The sequence below is a fragment of the Talpa occidentalis genome, unplaced genomic scaffold (genome assembly GCF_014898055.3).
Source record: "Talpa occidentalis isolate TD23 unplaced genomic scaffold, MPIMG_talOcc4v2.1 talOcc4.11, whole genome shotgun sequence".
NCBI lineage: Eukaryota > Metazoa > Chordata > Mammalia > Eulipotyphla > Talpidae > Talpa > Talpa occidentalis.
The window spans coordinates 35,338,704-35,360,339 of NW_023601104.1; the positions used below are offsets into that span (position 1 = coordinate 35,338,704).

Below are 21,636 nucleotides of genomic sequence, written 5' to 3' on the forward strand. Positions count from 1 at the left end.
TGTCTCCTTCCAGGCGCTGTTCAGATGCCTACACAATCTTTACATTATTATAATCATGGTATAGTTACAGGTTTGTATTGGCATTTTTAACTTAATACTGCATTACAAAACTATTTCCATATTGCTCTGTTCATGATGGTGATATTTCATTCAGTCACTAAGTCCTAATTTATTTGATTGTTCTCCTATTTTAGTCGTACATGTTCATCCCCTTAAAAATGATTATGAGGAAATAAAACACATAATCACTCTGTTTCTCCTTCTCTTCTCTTAGCTCACCTACTGTCTGTCTCTGGGAACCTCCCATTCACTCAGCCCATCTGGTTTCATGGAGACGCAGTTACGCTGATTGTGGTCAACTACTGTCTCCATCAGAATCCGCCAACCCTGCACCTCCTAAATCCCAAGTTTTCTGCCAGTCCTGACCACTTTGGACATCCCAGGGATGCTTTCTTTCCTCCAAGTCCTGTACCAAAGGCAGACCTGGCCTATTGCACATTACCTTGATGTCTATGTTTTATATGTGTCTTAGTATATTTATAATTATTTGGATATCAACAGAGACTAGCTAGCAACAGAGACTAGCATAAGCAATGTTGAATTTTTTTGGCACTATTCTAGGAGGCAGGTGGGCCTTGATGAAGCATAGAACAATGGGAAGGGTCTGAGAGTATAAACAGCCGAGTCAAGGTAGCAGCCCCTGCCATGAAGAATCTAAGTCATTTTTTGGTCTCTTGGTCACTTTACTGGAGATTCAAATTCCAGGGAGGGGATTGTCCAATTGACCCACTTTGCTTACCATGGCTCCAGCTAGCAGGGCCCCTGAATACCTTCCTGCCATATTTTATCCAGTGTGCAGGGGTGATTTCCTAAAGGAAGGAGGGAGGGGCCTCCCCGGTGGCGCAGCGGTTGAGCGCTGGGTTGCGAAGCTGCCCGCGGCCTCTGCGGCGCCGGTTCGATCCCCGGCTGCTCCCCGGCCACCGGAGGAGGATCCCACATGGTGCGCAGACCTCTCCTGCCACCCGCTGCTCCCCTCAGCAGTGTACTTCAGCCCTTCTGCCTGCTCTGCTCCCCGCTCTGGCTCTGGTGAATTCTCTCACCCTCCCGCGCTTCTGACTGTACCCAGTGCATGTATAAACAAAACAAACAAATATAATAAATAAATAAATAAAAACATGCCTCTATAAAAAAAAAAAAAAAAAAAAAAAATAAAGGAAGGAGGGAAAGGGGAATGATGCCAGACATACACCTCTTTCCACTGATAGACATTTACACAAACGCCCATCCAACTAATCCCTAAGTGTTGTTAGTTACAGCACCCAGCTCCAAACCCAGACTCTGGGGGATTTCAATTCTCCCCTAGTTCTGCTGAAGCCTCTTATTTTGCATGACCTGAGTTGAGTTAAATAGGGGCTTGATGACCCTCAATCTTCTGCTTTCCCAAATGCCTTCCTTTCTTCTGGCTCCCTGGATCATGCCCCAGAGTGACTATTAGGAAGGCATCATAGTATCAGACATTCTTTCTTAAATGAGGAAGGGAATTTTAGAAAGTCTTGAGGATTTTATCCCAAATATATGTCTCCATTGACATAGCCTCATCTCGGGCAAGACCTTGTCATCTCTGTGGGAAGCGGCATGACTGGGTATGTGTACTTTGAAGAAGCTTCTCTCTTAATTCTGTTATCTCACCCCTACACTCCCCTGCCCCATTCTCTAAACTCTCCAGTGGAATGGGCAGAGATTGATTGGTTGCAAGTGTTGGATCTGCCTCTGATACACTGAAAAACAGGATTGGTGATGAAGTTCTCCTGATGAAGTGACAGAATGGAGGCCCCACTGAGTGACTGGTAGTGTGTTCGATGCTTTATTTCGTTATTTCAGTTCATCTACCCAACAACACAGTCCTGTTCGATTATTTTGTCTCTTACATGTATTTCTGAAGCTCATGCTTCATCTACCAGTGCAGTTTGTATCTCAGTGACCACATCTGCAAAATGGAAATAAAAATCCTTGAAATGAGTCTTGTGATTCATTGGGCTTGTGTGGAAAAAGAGTTCAGGCAGTTAAGGGGTATTTTTACTCTCCTGAATTGCCCCTTCATTTTGAAATTCTCCATTCTGCCTCTCCCCTTACCTTTTCTCTAGAAAGCAGAAGTCATTCACTATGAACCATCATCCACTCCTTCCAGATGAAGCTATGCTGTCCATAATGGAAGATCTCTTGGGTTCATGTTTGCTTAGTTTTTCTGATTATTTAAATAACTTTATCCTAACTTTTTTTTAAGACCTATCAGTCTATGGGTATGAGGTCATTTAAATACAATTGCTGAAAGATTAGTGACCTTCAGTTCATCTGTGAACACTGGAGAATTTAACCGCCCAAGGTCACTCCAGATACCACGAGAAATCTCAAAGGAGGTGTCCTGTGTGCATGAGCTATCATGGATTTCGCTAAGTCTATGACTCACCCTCTTTAAATTTCATATTTTCATCTGTAAAGTGAGGCTAATAATAGTATTTTCATGTGGCTGTTTTGTAGATAGACTAATATAAGGCAGCACTTTCTTGATTCATATTCTATCATAAATAAGCAATGGTGTTATTAATGTCATTTGTTAAGCATCTTCTGGCCTGCCAGCTGCTCCCAGCTGTTGATGTGACTCAAGGATGGGAATGGCTAGTGGGACAATAAGCCAGTTATAAGAAGGTGGTGGGTGCTTTTTTGCATGCTACCTGATTTGGCATAGAAAGATTTTCTAGTTGGGCTCTTATCATTGCCAGGGTTAGAGAACTTCTCATATTGGGTTGAATCATATGAAATTGCATCTTTGTATATCAGAGATGGTCAAGAATTAGCAATTGCTTTTTTCAACCAAATGTTTAAAAATACCTGAAAATGGGTTTATTCTCTCAGTATTGTTCTACTTCTTGAGTTTTTTTTCTTTATTAATTAATATGTTATGGAGAACATCTACTTTAACATATAATTCTACCTCATTCTAACAAATTTTATTCCACTGTTTGGACAAATTAGGTTTTGTTTAACCAAGCTCTGATTGCTGGACACTTAGGTTATTTCTAGATGTTTTTTTGATTTTGTTCTTACAAAAAATGATGCAATGAAGGCCTTTATATATACAACTTTATGAACTAGTTTAGATATATCTATAGGGTGAAAGTAGGTAAGCAGGGCTACAAGATATGTGCATTTAAAATTTTGATAGTTCCAAAGAAGTTACTCCAGTTTAGTCCCAATAGCAGTGAACATTCTTGCCATAGCAGTATTATCAACCTTTATAATCTTTACCATTCTAATGGATATAACATGGCATTCTGCTTGTTTTATTTTGCATTTTTTATTACATGTGATGTTGAACAGTTTTCATATATTGCATATGTTTTTTCCTGATGTATTGGCCATCTTGGGCTGCTGTAACAAAATACTACAGACTGGGTGGCTAAACAACAGCAATTTATCTGTCACAGGCATGGAGGCTGGGAAGTTCAAGATCAGATTTGATTCCTTGGGGATGACTCTCTTTCTGGCTTGCAGATGGCTGGTTTCTCTGTGTCTTCAATAGAGAGAGCTCTGGTCCTGTGTTTCCTTCTTCTAAAGATACTAATCCCATCACAGGGTCCCACTCCCGTGACCTCATCTAAAACTGATTAACTCCTAAAGGCCCCATATCCAAACATCAGCATATTGGGAGTTAGGCTTCAACTAGGAATATTGAGACAACCACATGCCTTTTTATCAACTACACACTCCCTGTTCATGCCCTTCATCCTTATTTCTTTTGCGTTGTTTGTCTTTTTCTTATTTTGCTAGAACTCTTACATGTGAGGAAGACAAGCAGTTTAGGTGTAAGGTAGCAATGCCTCGGTTTTCTGCCTTTGTGTTTATATGGCAGGTGTGTGTTGGGGAAGAGGCAGCGTGTGTACGTTACAGACTCTGTATTTCCTTTATTTGTTTGTTTTTGTTTCCTACCATGATTTATTTTTTGGTTTTGCTCTTGGTCACTGACTAACAGTGGTCTCATTCGTTAGTGCTAATTTTAGGAATATGTCTATGTATGTCTCAGAACACTTCAGTTTTTCCATTCTGTCACACAGAAAACTTCTTGACTGTCAGAGAACAAGCAGGGAGGGGGCTCTTTAGGAACTTTGGGAAGGGGTGGAGGAAGATTGGAAGGTTGATTTAGCTAGAAGGCTAACATCCAAAGCCCTCCTTCTTTCATTTTTCTCTGGCTTGTCTTTTTTCTTCCTTTCTCTTTCTCTGTTTTTCTTCCCCTTCCTACCTTTTTGATTCTCTGTCTTTATTTTTTCTCTTTGTTTCTGGCTAGGCACTATTAGTACACAATCTTGGAGAATGTGGTTAGGTTCCTACCATGGGGACTGAGATGGAATTTCAAGTCACTCACCATAATTCAACTATAAATTAGAGAATTCTTATGAATAGAATATGTTGGAATGTGGTTTCATGTTTTCTTCCCCCAGGGATCCTGCCCAATTGGCAATAGGAAACTAAATTAAGGGTGGGATTAGTTTTAGGAAGTAGATTTTTAGTATAGCTGCGTGTCTAATTCAAATATTATAGAGAGTGCCTTTGTTATCTATGTTAATGAGAAATCAGGACGTAGTTAGTAACTGAAACCCCCAAATGTGTCAGAAACATGCTTCTGCCTTTGTTTATTTATCCTAATTATCCTTCTACTAGAACTATCAAAGTGGATTTATTTCTACTCATTTTACATTTCTATTTTCTACCCATAGCATAGGCAGGGAGGCAACATGCTGTGGGGGGCAGAGGGGACCAACCCTAGAGTGGGAGTCTGCAGGATTCAGTTTTCCCCCTGTCTGTGACCCTCACAAGCCTGTGGGAAGTCATGCAGTCTCTTGGGGCCTCAGTTTTCCTCCCTGTTAAAGGGATGAAATAACACCAGCCTCCCACGATGGCTGAAGGGCCGTGCAAAGCCAGAGTCCCTATGCCACAGAGCCCATGCAGAGAGTCTGTCCTTACTCCCCTGTGCATTTTGGGCAGTGCCAGACAAAGGGGACTGGCAAGTGCCAGCCCACTTTCCTTCCTGGTCCCAGAAGTCCTAATACGCTGTATTGGCTCTAGGACTGTGGTAACAAATGACCACACACACTTGGTGGCTTAAAACAACAGAGATGTGTATTCCCTCACAATTCTGAAGGCCAGAAGTTTAAAGTCAAGGTGTCACCAGGACCACACCCCTTCCAAGGAAAGACTTCTTCCTTGCTTCTTTCAAGATGTGATGGCCCCCAGCATCCCCCTTGTATGTGATCACTCCTCTCTCTGCCTCAGTGGCCATGTGGTCTTCTCTGCCGTGTCTCTGTTCTCTATTCTGTGTCTTATAAGGACATTTGTCATTGGAAAACCCAGGGTGAATGCATCTCAAGATCCTTAATGACATCTGCAAAGAATGTTTTTCCAAATAGGGTCACAGTCACTAGTTCTGGGCATTTGGGCATGCACATATCTTTTTGGGTGAGCCACTATTCAACCCACTACACGCGCTTTAGGTATTATTTTACATATGCAGACTGTGTCTTGAGTAGGTAATTATTTACAAACACCTCCATTGAGTCCACCATCAGTTTGATAGTAACAAATCAGGACATGTAAGGGAGAAGAAGAAAGAACGAAAGCTTGTTTTTTGTGTTTTGTTCTATGTTATAAGCAGGCACAGAACTTTCTTTCTTGGGTCCCCAATTTAGTAGCAATGGACTGAGTGTATTTGCGAGCCCCACCCTGCTGCTCCTCTCATGGCTCCCAACAGTCACCCAGAAAATTCCTCCTCACGTCGTTCTGGCCCTTGCTGACCTCTGTCTCCCAATGACTTTATCCTGTGTGGCCTCTGATCTCTCGCCTTGGCTGTCTGAACACCGCTTGTATAGACTAGCTGTCTGACTCACCTCTGGGCTAAGTTCTCCAGGTTGTTGCTTATTTGCTCCTTGGGTTGCCTCAGCTGTCTTCCTCACCTGCTAGGGTTACTCCTTGAACTCTCAGAAGTCCAACAAACTGTAACCGTCATCCAGAGACCACTCTACACTGTGATGGAGTTGCAGGAGGGTGGCCCCTGATCTAAGCCCCATGGCATCAGAGTGACTGAGTACCTGGCAGCAAGGACTCTCTACCTCAGAGCTGAGACTCCCTTGTAGTGACCACAGGGCTGGCTCTCACAGTGGCTAACACTGACTGAGCCTTTATAGAAGGCACATTAGGTGGGTTTCCTCATCAAGTCTTCACAGCTACCCTCTGAGGTAATCTTAGCTCCACCTCTCACTTCCATGCAGTGTGAATGCATTCAACCTTCCTAGGTTTGTTCCACAAAAAAGGGAAGATAATTCCTGACTGTCTCACTGCTCAAGGGGACTGTAGAGACAGAGGAAGAGCCCTCCTGTGAAAGATCTTTGAGTTCTTGGGCCAAACAAATGTCAAAAACCCAGGTAATCTGGGGACATTTTTTCACTTCAGGTGTAAGCCCAAGATTCATTGAAAAACCCACACGGAAGGAAAGGTATACTGTACAGTGTGTCACGGATTAGGATGAACATTCCAGGAAGATTCAGAGGGTCAAGAATAGCTGTCTGCTGGCTAGAGAGTGGGGAGTTCCAGAGCGTGCAGATATGGGGAGGTGGGCAGACCTGAGTTCAGACACTGCTGCAGTGAGGCGGGGCACACATCTCAGTTTCCTGTCAGTCAGGTGAGAATGGTGGTAGCCAGGGCTGCCGTGAGGCTAGAAATTACCAGTGTTTTCTATCCGAATAATTACAGCTATTCCCCCAACTCTGGCAACTCCTCACCCCATGCTGCACCCACCCAGCCAGGGTTGCCTGTGCCCAAGGAGCAGCCCCCAGTCTTGTACTCGCTGCATCGTGTACTTCTCTTCTGCTAGGTTCAGCCCATTTGTGTGGACTTGGGATGCTGTCCTTCCCACCCTGGGGACCTAGCTGAGTGCTGGTGAACAGCTGGTACTCAGTGCAGTCTGCACACTGAGGAACACAGTGTGCCACCTACTCTGAGCCGGGTACCTGCATAGTAGGTTTCTGTGAAATGACCAGTTAGTTGAACAAGAGTATAGAATCACCCTCTGGCAAGAACTTTAGAATTTTCTGACATTGTTCACCTCTTCTGATTCACCGTGGAAGCAGGAAAAAATCGCTAAAGCTACAATCATATATTTAGTGCTATGCACATGGATGACCTGATTTTAATGTTCTTACAGCCCTATGAGGGAGGGAGGTTCCATCCTTCTGTAGCAGCCAGTTGAGGCTGAGAGGTTCTGAAACTTCCCCTTCACACTGCTGGAAGTGGTGGCTGACCCTGGGCACTTGGCTCCAGAGCAGGGCCTTTCCTGGAGGAGGCCAGGGGCACAGGGCCTTTCCGGGGCACCATGGGAGCTGTCCAAGGTCAGGCACCCGAACCAGAATGGTAAATGACTTTCGTGGACCTTAGGCATACTTGCCATTGTGTGTCCCTTCTTCCGATAAAAAACCAGATACATTTATGAATATTGATAAAAAGACAAACCTAGCCCAGACTGAACTATATCGTTTTGTTCAGATTTTAAAACGGGCCCTGCGTTTATTTGTGTGTAACGGATCAGCTCTTCAGGTCAGCCAATGCCTCTGAGGGCCATGCGGGAGCGAGGGTTCGAGTCCCCTAACCTGCTCTGTCTCCGCAGGTCCCGCAGCGGATGACCACGGCTGACAGCGCCCCGGAGGACAGCGGCGGTGGCGCCCCGGGCGTGTGGGGCTCCTGGGGCCCCTGGTCCGCCTGCTCGCGCAGCTGCAGCGGCGGCGTGATGGAGCAAACGCGGCCCTGCCTGCCCGGCTCATACCGCGCGCGCGGGGGGCGGCGGCCGGGAGCCCCGGCGCGCGCCTTCGCGGGCCACGTGGTGTCGGCGGTGCGCACCTCGGTGCCCCTGCACCGCAGCCGCGACGAACCGCGCGCCCCCGTCAGCTTCAACGCCAGCCGCCAGGGCCCGCTCCTGCGGGGCAGCAGGCACCCGCCTGCCCGGGGCCGCGAACCCACGGCGGAGAGAAGGTAGGCGCCCTCCCGGCCCCGCCCGCCCGCGCGCTCAGGGTCCTGCTTTGTCTCTGCCCGCCACTGCGCACCGGAGCGGTGGGAGTGGTGCATGGAGTCTGCTGCCTGGGGAATTCTTGGCTCCACCTGTTTCCTTTCATCTTCAGATTTGCTTTGCAGCCAGTTAGAGCATGGAGGCCATGCCTTCCCTACGCCAAGGTTCTGGATAGGCTGCAAAGTGAAATTGATTCTAAGAAAGCCCTTAAGCGTCCACCTTAGGGAGATCCTGTGGAGGAGTGCGCGATGGGAGGAAGATCCTGTGGGAAGAGGACGCGATGGGAGGCAGACCTGGGTGCCAGTGCTCCTCTGGGCAGGGCGAAAGGGAGATCCCTGGCTCAGACTGTGCCCGGGAGGCTCTGCCCTGAGGACTGGCGAGATAAGGAGTCTTCTAATCCAAGGACTGGTTAGAAGTTTCCAATCTCTGGACCAGTTGAACGTTTGGAGTCTTAGTTGCTCCCAGGCTGCAAGTGTCAGCACTCTATGAACTTTTCTAGAAAGGGCTTAAGGTATGTTATCTACTTTCATCCCAAACACAAACCTATAACGTTAGTCCCCTCACCTGAAATGCTTATGACCAAAGCATTTTAGAATGCAGAACTATTCAGATTTTAGAATGGTAATTCAAGGCATGTTGCACCTATTAATGGCATTTCTTCATTGATATGGGGATGTGTTCCGTAATCAAGCACGTTACTTTTTCTTCAGCAAAAGATATGAATGTTCTCATCAAGTAGCATGAAAGACCATAAATAGCTTTGTGTTTATTAAGTTTAGGTTTGTTACTCAGTGATTTTCATACCAGACTGACAAACTTGAAAAGGAAAGATGAAATCTTGATTTTCAGAGCTCTAGGGTCAGGATTGCAGATATATAATAGCTAAGCTTTATTGGGTGCCTCTTCTATACCAGGGACTGTTTGCCACTTTACATGGACAACCCTGTGATGCTAATAGCACCCCCATTTTAGATCTGAAGAAACAGTGGCCCAGAGAAGTAACTTTCCCAAGATCATACAGCTAGGGTGTGTGAAGAGTTAGAATTAGAACCCTGTCTATCATGACTTGAAGGACCTGATGAAATAGATATTCAAAGAGGACTCTGGGGCCCTTAGAGGTTAAAGTTCTGCCTAGAGTCCTAGAGCTCTGGAAAAACCAAGATTTGACTCTAGTTGCTCCAGGTGTTGCGACTTCCAGTCCCCTGGAGCACCCAAGGATTTCTCTTCCAGTCTCAGTGGTTAAGAACCTAGAAGAGCTGCCCAGGGAACAGGCCCTTGTTGGCCCCAGGTCTGAGCTGCAGGCATTCTGGCCCATTTGTTTTGGCAGCAGGGATTTTCTTTTTCCTTCTAATTTATTGACAAGAGGCCAGTTACTGTTTACTATGAAGTTCCTACAACTTTTTGTCATGCTCTTGTAATTTGACAGTTGCAGATGAAACAATCCAAATATTAGCCTGGGAGGCCTGTGCTGCCGACAAATGTCATGCTCTTCCTGGCCGACAAAAATCACATTTGCTTATATTTGTCAGTCATTAGGATCTTGCATAGTATACATGACCCCAGAAGAAATGTCAGTGTATTCTCCGGATGGCTGTCTGCTCTACTCTCTGCTTCAAGATTGAGGCAAAGGCTGTGAGGGCTTCAATGTTTAAGAAACTTTTGGGTTGTTATGCAAAGCAACTGAAAACTTAATTAGAGCCAGATAACAAATATAACAAAACCATCCAACCTTCCAATAAATATTTATTAAGCATCTACTATGTTGTAAGGCCCTGGGGGAGATACAAAGGTGAATAAGAACCAGGTGGTGGGATCTCAAGGCTTTTACTGAGAGGCTAGAGCAGATGTTGGCACACTTACTGTTTTTTGTTTTTATTTTAAGCATTAGAATCCTTTGTACTAAACCAGGCTTAGATGGAGTCTCAGTTCATTACTCAGGCAAACGCTGAGCTGCTCTGGTTAAAGCCTCAGAGGCATCATTATACAGACCTGAGGTTTCCTTCTAATGGAGCACTGGTTGGGAAGCTTGGCAGACCTTTAGACTTCTCTGCCCATCTTTTTAGGAATCTTGACAATCTAGTCACATCTCAAACCAACATTAGAATCTCAAGGGGTTGTGTTCACACTTTATATAATTCCAGGATATCAAGGTTGGGGAGCCTCGGTTTAGAAGTACCTGTTTGGAACCTCAAGGTTCCATGGATAGGAATTTGGGAATCGAATCTCATCTAAACAAACTTTCTGAATTTGAGATCACACATATGAATCACTGGCAGTGGGGCAGGAGGCTTGTTAGAAGTAGAGCTACCACCTCCCACTATCCTCCTGTCTAACCAGCATTCTGTTTTGTAAGGGTGTGGTGAGGTCTCGGTAGCTTTATTTTACTACTTTTCTATCTTTTATCTATTTATTTATTTATTTAGATTTTTATTGATGTAACATTGCAGTATAACTTGCAAGTGGCAGGTGTGAATCATTAAAAATCACTTTGTGTATATACTACATAAAGTCGACCCATAAAAGTCAAATTCCATCCATCACCACACAGTTGATCCCTGTTACCTGATTGCCTCACCCCACTTTCCTTTCTGGTAACCACTAATTTGTCCTTATAGGCTAAAAGTTTTTTTTTGTTTTATTTAGTTCATCCTTTTGTTTGGTTTCTCTACCACATGGAAGTAAAATCATACGGTGTTTGTCTTTCTCCATCTGACTGATTTCATTAAGCTCAATATCCTCTAGGTGCTTACATTCTGTTGCAAATGGCAACAACACAGCTTGTGTGTATTCCAGTGTGTGTGGATGCTGCATCTTCCTTATCTGTTCATCTGGCATGGGCACTGAGATTGTCTCCTAGGTATCTTCATTTTATATAATTCTGATGTCCTCCAGGCTCTGAGAACCACTTCTGTAGGAGGTTAGGAAGGGCATGCATGGAAATGCCATCCTTACAAGGCAATATGATGAAAGAGTCATGGCAGTGACAGTGACTGAGAGGCTAGAGCAGATTGAGGGGCATGTCTGTTATACATCACGACATCAATAGCTCACACACCCTGTGAGGCAGATAGATTAATTCACATTTTATAGATGAGAAAGCTGAAACTCAGAGGGATGAAGAGACTTCTTCAAAAGCACCCACTTCAGAAACAACAGAAACAGAATTCAAAGTAGGTCTGGTAGAGTCTAATGTTAAGGTTCTATTCATGGAAAGGGGTGTTTTTGAAAGCCAGGCTGCTGACTTCCAGCAGGTGTGGTCAGAAAAGATGCTTAGAGGTTGGACAATTTGAGCCACGTCTAGAAAGGTGAATGGGATTTGGAAGCCAAGGCTTACAATAAACTGCATCAGTGCTAAGCTCTTTTATTCAGGGAATCTTCTTTGCATCTAGTTCTAGGCACTGGTGGGGGGTGGGGAGGAATCAAAAACACTAGAAGCCACAATCCCTCTCCTTGGGAGCCTGATGTGGGGTGGTAGATGAGTGGCAAAACTATGAAACATTGAGCATGCTGGAAGAGAGTAAAGATATGCCCAGCATTTAAGAAGGCCGGGGATGGATCATTTGTGGGATGGATCATTTGGCAAAGGCTCACGGAGCAGAATTTGAACCCAACCTTGATGAATAAATAGAATTTACTTAGCTAGAATTTACCTGGGAATTTCTTGAGTCCACTTGCTTTCCTAGCAGACCTTTGTCTCATTAGAACATACACATACACAGCAAGTCATACTTTGAAAAGCCTTAGAAATAGGGCCTTCCTGGTGGCGCAGCAATTGAGCGTTAGGCTGTGAAGCTGCCTGCAGCCTCTGCAGCGCCGGTTCGATCCCCGGCCTCCCCGGCCGCCGGCGAGGGTCCCATATGGCGTGACAGACCTCTCCTGCCATGCCCACTGTTCCCCTCAGCAGTGTATTTTGTCAGTCTGCCTGTTCTTCTCCCCACTCTGGCTCTGGTGAATTCTCTCACCCTCCTGTGCTTCTGACTGTACCCAGCGCTTGTATAAATAAATAAATAAATAAATCTTTTTTAAAAAATTAAAAAAAAAAAAAGCCTTAGAAATAATGGCAGCATTTGTTGGCACTTTCCCAAAGATCCTGAGCTTAGGAAAGTTACTTAACTTCTCTTGAGTCTTAGGGTTCTGCTTTCAAATGAGAGTAATAATAATTCTCATCTCATGGGATTATTGGGTGATTAAATGAAATAATATGTTTCTATTGCTTGTTTCCCTATGGGTGCTTAATCAATTGTACCTGTAACTCCCACTATGGGCTTAAAGGCTGGGTGTTAGTGTGTTACAGTTCCAGCTTGAACTCTGGATCTGGACAATTGGGTGGAGAACTAGAGCCACCTGGGAGCCAGGGAGCCAGGAATGTAGTCCAGGAAGGCAGGGTTTGGGGCTGCACAACTTGCCCTTTCTTGATGTGGCCTGTCTTCCCCTGGGAATTAGTTAGGACTTGGCAGCCTGGGTAGCCATGGCCTGTGTGGACTGAGGGTGGGTGGAGGTCAGCCTATAGGTCTTGGCCAACAGACTCCATAAAAGCATTCCAGCAAGTTCTCCCTCACTCCATGCCCAAGGCTGTGTCTTGTGGTGGTGGTGGTGGGAGTGGGGGGGGGGGGTTGCGGAGAGAGAGAGTGAGTGAGTGTGCACACACTCACGAGCATGTAGTGACTCCTGTGGTGCATGCAGCAACTTATACCTGTGAAACTGAAGATGATCATCAAGAGGAGAATCTTCCCCCTCAGTTTCTGGAAATGGGTACCTGCGGACTGGAAGAAGGTGGAAGGAGCCCCTGTTTGTGCAGCAGTTCACTTTTATTAACCAAACCAAATGGATGTCTTCCCATTCCCAAAATGTCCAGTAAAAAGGGTAGCCAGAGAGAGCCCTGCTGCCCAGCATCCAAGTCCATAACCATCTGGAAACCTGTTCTAATTGTCTCCTTGCCAGGATAACTCAGCTTCCACAAACCAGATGTGAGAACAGTGTCAGCGCTTTTAAGGGTGAATTCAGATAGACTTACCACTCTAGTGGTGAAAAAAAAAAGAGCCTGCCACCAGCCAGGACTTCTTCAGGGCGCGCTTCCTTACACTCGCCTGCACCCACCAGTTATCCTGATGGTCACACATGTGAGTCAGCTGGAATCTAGGGAATGAGGTGCAGGATGGCCTTAAGTGGAGATTTTCAAGATAGGGAACACTTCCCCCTTCCCCAGCAGGTATAGCAACTCGAGAACTTTCCTCTACTGGAGGCACTTGTAAGGCGCCTGGGACATGAAAATCACCACTGTGGAGAGTGTCATATCTGTAAGAAAAGGTTGTAGAAGGTGGGTTTCACAGGCTCTTCTGGACAAATACAGTTAGCATTGTGTTGGAAATCTGGCTGGACCAGGTTTGCGCAGGGTGGGGTAGGGGAAGATGAGCAAACTGATATTTACAAGACCAAGTGCCCAGGGTTCTGTCTCCTAAGAGGAATGCAAAAGTGAAGGGGGAAGAGAGAGGACCGGGGAAGTCAAAGGAAGTGATGAGTGAGCTGCCCTTTGACGAAAAAGAGTTTTAGCAGCGCCCGCAGTGAAGAGGTCATTCCCCAGAAAGCAAATTGCGAGGGGTGGACACCTGGAAACACGGAGGAGCCTGTCATGTTTTGGAAGCCATAAAAGGTCTGAGGGGACAGGAGCAAGGCCTGTGATGAGGGTGTCCAGGTGAGACTAGGAAGGTCAGGGCTCCTTTCCAGGGAGGGAGATCAAGCAGTCCTAGGGAGACCAACTGGAAATTTGTTGAGGAAGATAATCCCTGTAATCATGATGACCAGCTCTCTTCTGTTTTAAAGCAAGATGATATATGATCAGTCTAGATCTCTCCTTGTGATTTTCAAATGTGTGACTACACCAGTCCTAACCTTCTCCCCTCCCCCTATCTCTGTAAATCCCAAGAAGCCAGGGTTAGCTTGTTCTTCTAGTTTTTTAATAGGTGCATTTCCTCCCCATTTAAGCCATTTTAGTGGCTTAAATAGCACAAAATTATCTTTTACAGCCTGGCAGTCAGAAATCTAAATCAAGGTGTTGGCCAACCTGCATTCCTGCTGGCGGCTTCAGGGGAGAATTTGTTTCCTTCCCATTTCCAAATTCTAGAGGCCACCTGCGCTCCCTGTCTCAGCGTCCTTTCCCCATCACTCCAACCTAATCTCTTGCTTCTGTCATCTTGTCATCTTATCTCCTACACTAACTCCCATGCTTCTTCTAAGGCCCCACTCGGACAGCTAGGGATAAGCCTGCATCTCAGGATCCTTCATTTAATCACACCTACAAGGACCCTTGGCCACATAAGGGAGCATTCCCAGGTTCTGGGGATTAGGATGTAGACACGTTGGGGTGTGGGCAGCATCAGCTGCAGTCATGCATCACTTGATGGGTTTGGTCACTGATCTGACAGTGGCCACCACAGGCTCTGCTGTCTCGCCTAGGTGTGTGGCACACCGCTGCCCTGGGCTGTGTAATTACACTGCATGATGCTTGCACAACAGTGAAATCACTTAAAGGTGCATTTCTCAGACTGCATCCTCGCCATTGAGGGAGGCATGACTGTGGGGCTTGCATTCTGGGCTTCTTAAGGATATGCAAGTAATAGGACAATTTCTGTGCTAGCAGGAACCACCAGCCACTTCTCCCATGTCTGGTTGTTGTCTGCAGGAAGGTTTGAAGTACTGTGTCCAGAATGATGAACAAGAGAAAGCCTTGCACTCCCCGCCCTGCCCTCAGCTCTTTGTCAGGCATGTGTACTCCCCAAGGACAGCAAGGTGATGAAGTTACAGATAAAGATGCCTGAGGCAGTTGGTGCAGAAAAAAGACTGTATTCCAAGTCCACAGTCCAGGGGCTACTTCCCAACTCTCACCAGTGCTTTGATCCCGGGCAAGTCACCTCATTTCTCTGGGTCTTAGTTTATACATTTGTGAAATCAAGGGGCCTTATCCCAATCATTAAAGTCAACTGTAGATTAAGACTCCACTGCCGATCTCAATGTCCCCACCCTATCCCCCCATCTGTAATCATGGGAACACACAGCTCTCAGACATGTCTTCAAACACGTATTGGAAGCATAGGGAGTTCTTCCCTTGGAGAAAGCCTTGCCCTGGACTTCGCTTCTTGCCTCGGTGCCCCCACTTGCTGACTGGATGACCTTCAGTGTCACTTAATCTATTTATAAAATATAGGTAATTTTATGTCCTTTGTCTACCACAAAGGACCACGAGGTGACAGCTTTAAAAGTCCTTGCGAAAACATAAGACATTGTTCAAGACAACATGACTTAATAATTTCATTATCTTTGGATACTTTCTGTAATGTTGGAGTATGTGTGTGTGAGTGTGTGTGTGTGTGTGTGTGTATGTGTGTTTAAAAGGTTCATTCACTTTGAAACAGGACAGACAGGGTCAGGCCCAGATCACAGACTTTACCTTCCATTTTCTGCCTCCCCAGGGAACTGTCCTAGGCTGTGAGTAGGACTCATTTGTTTTTTTCAGCTCCTCCTTTTCCACCCACTTTCTTGGAGACTATTTGCATTTCATCATTAATAATTGTGGAGTAATACGTTATTTCTGTCCTGGAAAGGGGCCCCTGGAGCTAAATGGGCCCCTTTGTGATGCTGGATGAAAAAAATTGCTGTTAATTAAACTTCTCAAAGCTGCATGCTGTTTTCCGGCCCCTCGGTCCATACCTTAAAAGCCTTGTTACATATGGGGGTGGGGGTGGGGGGCAGAAACCGCAGGGCAAGGAGAAGGGAAGTCTTTGGTCTCACCTGTACTTTTCTCGAAGCCTCCCCAGGCAGGGCAGTGAGGAGAGAAAGCAGGTCCAGCTGCTGGAAATGCATGCTGAGAGCTTTTGGTGAGTTTTGTTTCCTCCTCCAAGGAAAGTTTTGTTTCTTTACCTTCTGAACCAGGATTTCCACTTAGTCCCCGCACTGTTTGACAAGAAAGTTACCTGTTGATGCTAACCTGATAAACGGTGTCTTAATATGCTTTGGTGTCTCAATCGGAAACCTTAGCCTTTTTCAATGAGAGAGTTTGTAACGGAGCTGGGCCGGCTGGTATGTACATATCTGCCTGCAGGTTAGGAAAGATTGGAGTCAGATTTTAAGCTTGAGGTACTCTGATCCCAGACAAGGCTCCAAAGAGCCCTTGTTCATTTTTTGTGGCATTTCATTAAGCGTCAGAAGTATTTCATTAGTTATCAGAACAAAGATCACATTTGCCATAAGAATGCTGTATTGAATCCCTTCCAAGTCGTTCATAACTCCGGGTTCCAGAAGAAAGATAGGATGGGCTGTGGAAAAAGTCTGAGAATATGTGTGTCCCAGAAGGGGCTTTCAACTCTTCATCTGGGACCCCCCCAGGCTTCTCCTTGGCTGCACGCCTGGTGCTAGCCTGGGATGCCTTCATGTGAGGATGGGAGGGGACACGTTTCCTGAATACGTGGGTTTCTGTCATTTCCTTTGCTCATCCTCCCTGCACACATTACCGACTCAGTCACACTGACGACAGCCATTTTTATGTGCCACATCATGTACATGTGTTATTTGAGCCTCAACCGGCCATTTTTACCATAAGACCATTGAACTGAGATAAAATCCCAGTGTCCCGTTCCTACAAGGGGCAGAGTAGGATTTGGGTGGAGGGTTGCCTGATCTCAGTGTCCTCACTCTTTCTGCTGTTGTCACTCTGGGTCTATAATGTGGCTCTAGGTAATTTACCTGCACTGTATGATGCAGTCCTACTGCGTCCTCCCTGTCCATTCTCATGTAAAGTGTTCACAGCCCCTCCAGAGCTTCTTAAGTCCCCACTTTCTTATCTGCCCATAGGCCCTTTCCTAGATGGCCCTTTCTCTTGATTCATTTCTTTTAATAGTAACAACAACAACATCCTAACTGATGTTTACTGAGGATTTGCTGTGCACAGTCGGGTGAAGAATGGCCTCCCACAAATATCAGGTCTTAGTCCTTAAAACCTGAAGATTCTAAGTTATTTGGAAAAAGAGACTTTACAGATATGTTAAGGATCTTATAATGGGGAGATTATTCTATATTATACAAGTAGGCCCTAAATGCAGTCGTGAGTGTCATTGTAAGAGCCATGCAGAGGGAGAGTTGATATACTAAGACACAGAATGGAAGGTAATGTGAAGACAGAAGAAAGAGTCTTGGAGGTACTGACCTTGAAGATTGTAATGATAGGGCCACAAGCCAAGGAACGCCAGCAGACTAAGAGTTAGAAGAGGCAAGGAAATTCTCCTTTAGAGTCTCCATAGGCAGCCCAGCCCTGCCAATAACTCAATTTCTTCCCATTGAGGCTGATTTGGAACTTCTGGCCTCCAGAACTATGAGAGAATACATTTCGGTTGTTTTAAACCACCTCGTTTGTGGTGATTTGTTATAGTAACACAAGACACCTCGTGTGTAAGGCTCTAAGCTAAAGCTCAAAGGTCCCTCACTCATCGAGTACCAGTAGCATCCCTTATTTACCTGAAAATAACTCCACACTTCGAGAGATGAAGTGACCAGCCTGAGATCCCAGGATTGGTAGGTTGCAGAACAAGAATTTGAACCAGTCTGCCTCCCAAACCCTGTTCTTGACTGCTGAGTTATTCTCCCTTCTTACCCACTGACTCCTTCCCCTAATGTCCCTCAATCATGCCAGGTCAAAATCAGGCCTGGCTTCTAGGACCTTCCTTCTCCTCTTTGTGTTTGACTTCTAAGCCCACAGTATTTTCCTTATACCCTCATGAATCCTTTTTCATATAGAAACATTTTGTTCCCTGTGGGCCAGGTAGATTCAGTATTAGCTAAGATTTCCCTTTCCTCAGTGATTGGAAAACAGTTCATTGTGGGCTGAAAACCCTTTCTGGATTTGGAGGGAAGCAGTATTTCTCTCCCTGTTTTCCAGTAAATTCTCATTGCAGACTGTCTGTCCCTGTAATCCTCTATGAATGGCATTTGGTATTTTTAAGTTGTACTATACTGCAGATGTTTAAGTTCCTCAGGAGCTTACCATTCATTCATTCAGTATATTATTAATATTAGCATAATAGCCATTCACACAGAATTATGAGCTTGCATAAGTAGTTTAATGCCTTTTAGACTCAGTTTCCCTGTGTATGAAGTAGGAGTGATGACATTGGCAAGTGTTCAAGAAATTGTTGCTGAGTACTGAATGTATTTACTTAAACACATGGTGTTGAATATCTTGGGGGATGGAGTAAAATCCTTCTGAAAAAAAATTCTTTCAATTGACTAAGAGTGACAGACTTGCACCTAAATGATTTCCTCCAACGCATAGAGAAAACTCTGCCTCATTCTTCAGACAAGATGACGAGACTTGGTATATTTCATATTTATAATAAAGGAAAAATGAAATAATATATATGGGAAGTGGGTGCATAGAAAGTGGTATAAAAGTTCAGAGTGGGAGAGACATCCAGAGTGGGAAAGAATTACCAGTGCTTTCTCCGTGGGCCTTTTACATAAAAGCTGCTCAAGAAATGTAAGTTGCATTATATTCATTATTGCTGTTGTATTAATGAATTCAGCAGAACTTACAAAAAATAGTTCTTCAACTAGCTTCAACCTGTCAGAGATCAGGCTCTAAGGCAGGGGCACTGTTTGAGAGTCCCCGGGGGAGAGGGGTTATTCCCTCACATTTGCTTAGCACCTGTCCTGGCCAGACCCTGTGCTCCGCTGGTAATCTCATTTGGTTTCCCCTAAACCCCTGTAGTCCTGGAGGCCCGCTCAGGTTCAGATTACAACCCACACCAGCAACAGGTTTGACTCCCAAGAGGCCTCCTCTCTATTATGCTGGAGAAATGAATACATTTACTGTTCTTTCCTGCAAAGCCGGCTCTGCACCACCCGACCCATGTTGGCCGCCTGCCTCTGCCGTGATCCTCAGGTGACAAGGTTGGAAGCTCCAGGTCTCTCGCTTTTGGGACAGTGTAGCTATCAAGATAACCACCATTGGGGCTCCCCTGGTGGTGCAGTGGTTGAGCGCTGAGCTGCGAAGCTGCCAGCAGCCTCTGCAGCACCAGTTCAATCCCTGGCCCCGGCGAGGGTCCCGCATGGCACGACAGACCTCTCCTGCCGTGCCCACTGCTCCCCTCAGCAGTGTATTTTATCAGTCTGCCTGTTCTGCTCCCCGCTCTCTCTCTGGTGAATTCTCTCACCCTCCCGCGCTTCTGACTGTACCCAGTGCTTGTATAAATAAATAAATAAATCTTTAAAAAAAAAAAAAAGATAACCACCATTTACAGAGAATTCACAAGGGTCAAATCCTGTGCTTTACTGTTTACAATAGCTAAGCTTTGGAAACAACCCAAATGCCCAAAAATAGATGACTGGATCAAGAAGATGTGGTACATATACACCATGGAATATTACTCAGCATTCAAAAAAGATAAACACATGCAATTTGCAGCAACATGGATGGCGCTGGAAGGGATCATGCTCAGCGAAATAAGCCAAAAAGAAAAAGAAAAATACCGGATGGTCTCACTCATAGCAGGAATTTAGAAAACTTAAATAAGGGACCAGGAAAATGAATAACTATAAGAAAGTGAAAATCAAAATCAACAAAAAACTATGAACCAGAGACATTTTTTGGGGGCGGGGGCGGGAGGGGAGGGATTGGGGTCAGAATGGGGGGGCTGCAATTGTATGGGGAATATAACAATAAAATTTAAAAAAAAAAAAAAAAAAAAACAAATCCTGTGCTTTACATTCATGATTTTTACTGCTGTTGATAAGAGATGTGGGGTGACTTGTCCATGATAGCACAGGTGATTCACTGTGGAGGGAATTCCCTGTTGGAGGGAATACCTGGACTCTTTCTAGCCTCCCATGTTACCACCTTGGTCCCACCTGACCTCTTACCCTACTCAGCTTCAGGGGTACCCTGCCCATTACAAAGTAGGATGGGGTCATCGTCTACTTTGCTCTGAACAAATTAATGTTGACTCAGCCTTAACTGGAAATGCCTCTCTGGTGGACCTCCACTCACTCATTCTTTGCCTTTGTGGAAATAAAAAAAAAAAAGATACCTCTTCCTCTGGCTCATCTCCCCCTGAGACCCACTGGATTTCAGCACCCAGGTGTCCTTGTGCAGCGAATGACCTGCTCAACTGTGACCTGCATCCCTACAGCCACTGGACACTGTTGTTTTCTGTTGGTTTGAAATTGGTTTCCTGGAATGAGCACTCCCTTGTCCATATTTCACCCCACCAGGCCCACAATGAATGAAGCTCATGGAGATGTTTCAGAAACCTAAGAGCACTCAGATGTGCAGCAGCACCAGGGAATACTGAGCTGATTTGTTCTTGGGGACACTGGCTGATTTTCAAACAGTCCTCTAGACAAGAAGCAGCAGCCTGATAACAACGTATGGATTCAAAATCTAAGCACTGGGTGTGTTCTGAAGGTTGCTGCTTCCTTTTATTTTGGGAGATATGAAAGTGTGTGTGGGGAGGTGGGGCAAGGTGGAGCGGGGCAGTCACTTTTTGGCAGGCCAACTTGTAGGTCTCTGAGGATAGGTTCTTCTTGAGGCTTGAGTGCCTGAGGCAAAACAGGCTTTTTAAGATCAAAAAAGGCTTTACAGAGTCACTCAAAACCACTTTTTGTTTTTTTCTGCTAGGTAGCTTACCTTTTGAGCCTGTGATGCACCCGAATACATTTATGAAAGGCCTCTTTTCTTTCTGGCTTATTAGAACAAATCTGACCCTTCTCCCTGTGTCCCTCCCTTCTGCTTTTCTCCCCTCCCCCATTTGTGAGCCTTTAGGATCCTTCCCTGAAGTACAGAGCAAACCTATCAGCTGATTCTCATGCTGGTCTTTGTACCCAGACCTTAAATATTTTCAAAGGAGCAGCAGCCGCTCTGGTCAAGACAGCTAATGTAAGTGACAACGTATGCTACATGGTAGGCAACCAGGAAAGCTTTTGTTTTCATCATCTTAACTTTAATGGTCAGAGTTTTGCCTCTTATCTTCTGTAGACATTAGATAATTTATTGCCTGGAACAGGCCTGGCAAGAGTTTCTGTCTTCTGAACTTCTAAGAAGGCGGACGCACTCAACCTAAACCATTTGCTCCCAGCGTCTTTGAACTTAGCACATGCTATCCTTTCTCCCCCTGGCTAGCAATCACAATGGGACAGGCTGAGTTTTAGGAACATGGAGCTCTCTTTCCAGTTTTAGGATGCAGACTCCCTTCCATCTGGTTTGCCTGGGATCCTGTGGCGCCTGGTGAATGCCCTTCTGGTCTTCAGCTGCCGCTCCCTCCCCTCTTCCCTGGTGTTCAGCACTCAGGGCTCCCTAGATGGTCAGTGGCTACTGACTCAATTTCACCAGTTTCCTTGCTTCCCACTCAGATATGTGCGGCTGCCTTGACTTGTTTATTGGAACTCGGAGTCTTTTGTTTCTACTAATAGACCCAAAGTGATAGTGTTTATTGACTCATTGATTAGAAATGCTGAGCAGGGCCTCCCCAGTGGCGCAGCGGTTGAGC

At 45.4% G+C, this 21,636-nt stretch overlaps 1 protein-coding gene across 3 annotated transcripts in view; it reads left to right on the plus strand.

Moving 5' to 3' along the window:
* The window catches only part of THSD4 (thrombospondin type 1 domain containing 4), a 594,279-nt gene that overhangs the window by 73,347 nt on the left and 499,296 nt on the right, over window positions 1–21,636 (plus strand). For all 3 annotated transcript variants that reach the window (XM_054688541.1, XM_054688540.1, XM_054688544.1), the window contains exon 4: window positions 7,712–8,073. In XM_054688541.1, the coding sequence (XP_054544516.1) occupies window positions 7,712–8,073 (362 nt within the window). The remainder of the gene's footprint in view (window positions 1–7,711; window positions 8,074–21,636) is intronic.